This window comes from Pinus tabuliformis, chromosome J (genome assembly GCF_031772625.1).
Source record: "Pinus tabuliformis cultivar Carrire ecotype Pingquan chromosome J, CPIR1, whole genome shotgun sequence".
Lineage (NCBI taxonomy): Eukaryota > Viridiplantae > Streptophyta > Pinopsida > Pinales > Pinaceae > Pinus > Pinus tabuliformis.
The window spans coordinates 682,071,604-682,075,833 of NC_142295.1; the positions used below are offsets into that span (position 1 = coordinate 682,071,604).

A 4,230-nucleotide genomic window follows, 5' to 3' on the forward strand; every position below is an offset into this window, starting at 1 on the left:
ATAAAAAATAATAATAAAAATAATAAAATAAAATAAAATAAAAATAAAAATAAAAAGTAAATAAATAAATAAATAAAAATAATAATGATGATAATTTTGGATTAAGGTAAGGGTTAAAAAAAAACGCCAGCTAATAGAACAAGGGAAGATAATATTAAGATATTATTGATAAGATATTAATAATAAAAATATTAGAACGAGAGTCAAAAAATAAAAACAAGAGGTCAAGAACATGACCAAAGATTAACCAAAGGAGAAACCCAGGAGGAAGGAAAAGGATACATGATAAAAAGGGGAAAAATACGGGGAAACCTAGAAAGCTAGAAAAGGTCAAACAAGGGAGGGGGGGAGGGAGGGGAAGGCAAGACTAGGACAACAGGGTAGGGATCCAACAACTACTGATTTTCCAACCATCATCCCTATTGAGACTGATTGGCCTCCTTTCAATTTCAATGGTTTCCCTGAATTTACGGTGATGGAATTGCGTGACCTTGGCAATAACCTTGGCCTCCTCAATACAAACCTAATGCTTGGTCTTTTCCGCATGTTCTGCTAATGCTGAAGACTTGGTTCTCCCGTGCCTTAGGTTAGCTGCATGTTTGTTGATCCTTTCGTGGATGGAGCGTCCTGTTTCCCTGATATAAGGGGTCCCACAAGAACAAGGAATCATGTAGGCACCCTTCATGTCCATAGGGTCGACCTGATCCTTCACCGATCAGAGGGATTTACGAACGGTGTTGAGGGGCCTAAAAGTTGAGGGAATATTATACTTCTTAAGAATCCGAGCAATCTTGTCCATGGTTCCTTGAACATAGGGAAGATGGACACCTAGGAGATGCTCTTTATGTTCTTTTTTAATAACAAAATTCTTGGAGGCTTTAAGGAAGGCTTTTTGACCCAGGCACCTACTATAGCCGTCCTCTTTCCCTGATATAAGGGGTCCCACAAGAACAAGGAATCATGTAGGCACCCTTCATGTCCATAGGGTTGACCGGATCCTTCACCAATCGGAGGGATTTACGAATGGTGTTGAGGGGCCTAAAAGTTGAGGGAATATTATACTTCTTAAGAATCCGAGCAATCTTGTCCGTGGTTCCTTGGACATAGTGAAGATGGACACCTAGGAGATGCTCTTTAGGTTCTTTTTTAATAACAGAATTCTTGGAGGCTTTAAGGAAGGCCTTTTGACCGAGGCACCTACTAGGGCACGAGTAGCGAGGGTGTTAAGAACACCCAATTTCTGCGCTGGGAAATGATGGGAATTGGCATGAAGATATTGCTCAATATGCGTTTTTTTCCGAAACACTGAGTGGGAGAGGGAACCGTTAATGTTATTAGAGATAAGAATATCAAGGAAGGGGAGGAAACCATTAACTTCTTTTTCCATGGTGAACTTAATGGCAGAGGATTGATAGTTAAGGTGATTGAAGAAGAGATTCAACTCCTCTTGGCCATGGGACCAGATGACATTAGTGTCATCTACATACCTCTTCCATAGCTTGGGTAGGAGACGGGCTAAGGCTAAAGCCTTGGCTTCGAAATCTTCCATAAAAATATTAGCAAAAATAGGGGATAGGGGTGAGCCCATGGCAACACCACAAGTCTGTTCAAAGAACTCACCCTCGAAACAGAAAAAAGTGGAAGCAAGACATATCTAAACTAGCTGCGTAGTATCAGGATCTGTTAGGCGATAGATCACCTCAAAGGCCTCCTTAATAGGGATACAAGTGTAAAGGGAGACCACATTAAAGCTGACTAGAATGTCCCCAGGGTCAAGCTTTATGTCCTTAAGCTCTTTAATGAAGGATGTAGAGTCCTTTACGAAGGACTCTGTACGGCCAACTAAGGGCTTAAGTTTAAGGGCAAGGAACTTAGCAAGAAGGTAGGTTGAGCCGCCAATTGTGTTGACAATAGGGCTAAGGGGAGCCCCTTCCTTGTGAATCTTTGGCAACCCATATATCCTAGTAGTAATGGGACTACTCTCAATGAGCTTATGGCTAAGAGAACTAACAGAGTTACAAGACTTAATGGCAAGAGCCATAACCCTAGAAATTTTCTTAAGAGGGTTCTTGGGTAGCTTTTTATAACTGCCACTATTATAGAAATGATCTAACATCTTCCTACGGTAATCATCCCTATTGAGGATGACAACAACACCTCCTTTGTCAGCCTTCAGAACCATGATTTCTTTGTTTTGGTTTAAGGATTTGAGGGCAATGAATTCCTCATTGCTGAGGTTCTTCTAAGGAGGCTTAGCTTTCCTAAGGACGACAACACAATCTTACCTGATAGTGTCCTTATTGTTATCAGGAAGATCTCTAATCGCATATTCCACATTGCAAATAATGTCATCAACTGGGGTTTTCCTAGGGGCAAGGGCAAAGTTTAAACCTTTACCTAAAAGTTTAAAAACAGAAGGGGGAAAGGAGAAACTAGATAAGTTAACCACTTTATTATTTTGGGAGGGAGGGGGATGATTATTCTCCAGAGATATATTATTAATATTAATGTTATTTCTAATTGATTCTTTATTATAATCATTATTATTATTAGAAAAATCCCTATGAACATTGATATCATAATTATTAGTATTATTGCATTTATCATTATTATTATTATAATCACATAAAAAATAATTATTATTATCATTGCTATTATTCTCAAGAGATCCGTTATTAAGATTAATGTTATTTAAAGCCAACTCTTTACTATTATCATTATTATGGTCCTGGCTATTAATCTTCTTATTATAATTGCAAGAATTATCCTTAATAATATTATTAATATTATTATAATCATATGAATAATTATTAAAATTATTATTATTATTAATACACAAATGTTATTATTATAAATATTATTATAATATAAATTATTATTATTATTATTAAAATTTCGTGAACCATGAAATTTTCGCACCAAACGCGGGGAGCCCTGAACAAAATCACAACGCAGAGGTAAGAACTTACCATCTCTCAGGCCGACAGCATCAACGTTGAGGGTGGATTACTGATCAGGCGAAAGCTTAATGCCACGTTGAGCTGGTGAACCCGAGGGAGATAACCGGCCAAAAGCTGCATCTGCAAGCTGAATCGCTGAACAGATCTTCTTGGACGCGTTGAAGAGGAGCAATCGAAGTAGACATGTTGAAGAGGAGCAATCGAAGTAGATGCAATGCAAGACTTGCTCGAAATAGGTGTTGAAACCACGCAGGGGGCGGTACTACTCATGGCACCCACCGACTGGCCTTTGCAAGACAAAGGAGAGCATAATTTAATGCAAGGAGCAGATTGCTGGATCGCTGGATCAGAGGAGTGATGAACATTCTAAACAACATGGTCGTCTAAACAGGAGGGAGCTGAATGACCCAACGCTATATAGGACCTGTCTTCTTGAAGGCGGGAGCCAGAAATCGTTGAAGAGTTGGCTTCCAAATGTGAATTATCTGAGATTCCTTGAATTGTTAGAGGGGGCGAGGAGGTTGAACACACTGCAGGAACAGGAGATAACCACAAGCAGAGGGCCAGCTTTTGATTAGCAGAAATTCGGGTTCCCTGTGTTCGGTGTGAAAATTTTATGGTTCATGTAATTTTAATAATAATAATAATAATAATTTATATTATAATAATATTTATAATAATAACAATATTTTGTTTATTATTAATAATAATAATTTTAATAATTATTCATACGGTTATAATAATATTAATAATATTTTTAAAGATAATTCTTGCAATTATAATAAGAAGATTAATAACCAGGACCATAATAATGATAACAATAAAGAGTTGGTTTTAAATAACATTAATCTTAATAATGGATCTCTTGAGAATAATAGCAATGATAATAATAATTATTTTTTATGTGATTATAATAATAATAATGATAAATTCGATAATACTAATAACTATGATATCAATGTTCATAAGGATTTTTATAATAATAATAATGATTATAATAAAGAAGCAATCAATAATAACATTAATATTAATAATGTATCTCTCGAGAATAATCTTCTCCCTCCCTCCCGAAATAATAAAGTGGTTAACTTATCTAGTTTCTCCTTTCCCCTTTTTGTTTTTAAACTTTTAGGCAAAGGTTTAAACTTTGCTCTTGCCCCTAGGAAAATTCGAGTTGATGACATTATTTGTGATGGGGAATATGGGATTAGAGATCTTCCTGATAACATTAAAGACACTATCAGGCAGGATTGTGCTATTTTTCTTAGGA

The 4,230-nt window shown here is 36.5% G+C and overlaps 1 protein-coding gene across 1 annotated transcript; it reads right to left on the minus strand.

The window, feature by feature from the left end:
- Positions 1-1,654: 1,654 nt before the first annotated feature.
- On the minus strand, positions 1,655-2,182 carry LOC149228672 (uncharacterized). Its single transcript, XM_089380833.1, has one exon. The coding sequence runs from the start codon at positions 2,180-2,182 to the stop codon at positions 1,655-1,657; it is 528 nt and encodes a 175-aa protein (XP_089236959.1).
- Between the last annotated feature and the right edge of the window lie 2,048 nt (positions 2,183-4,230).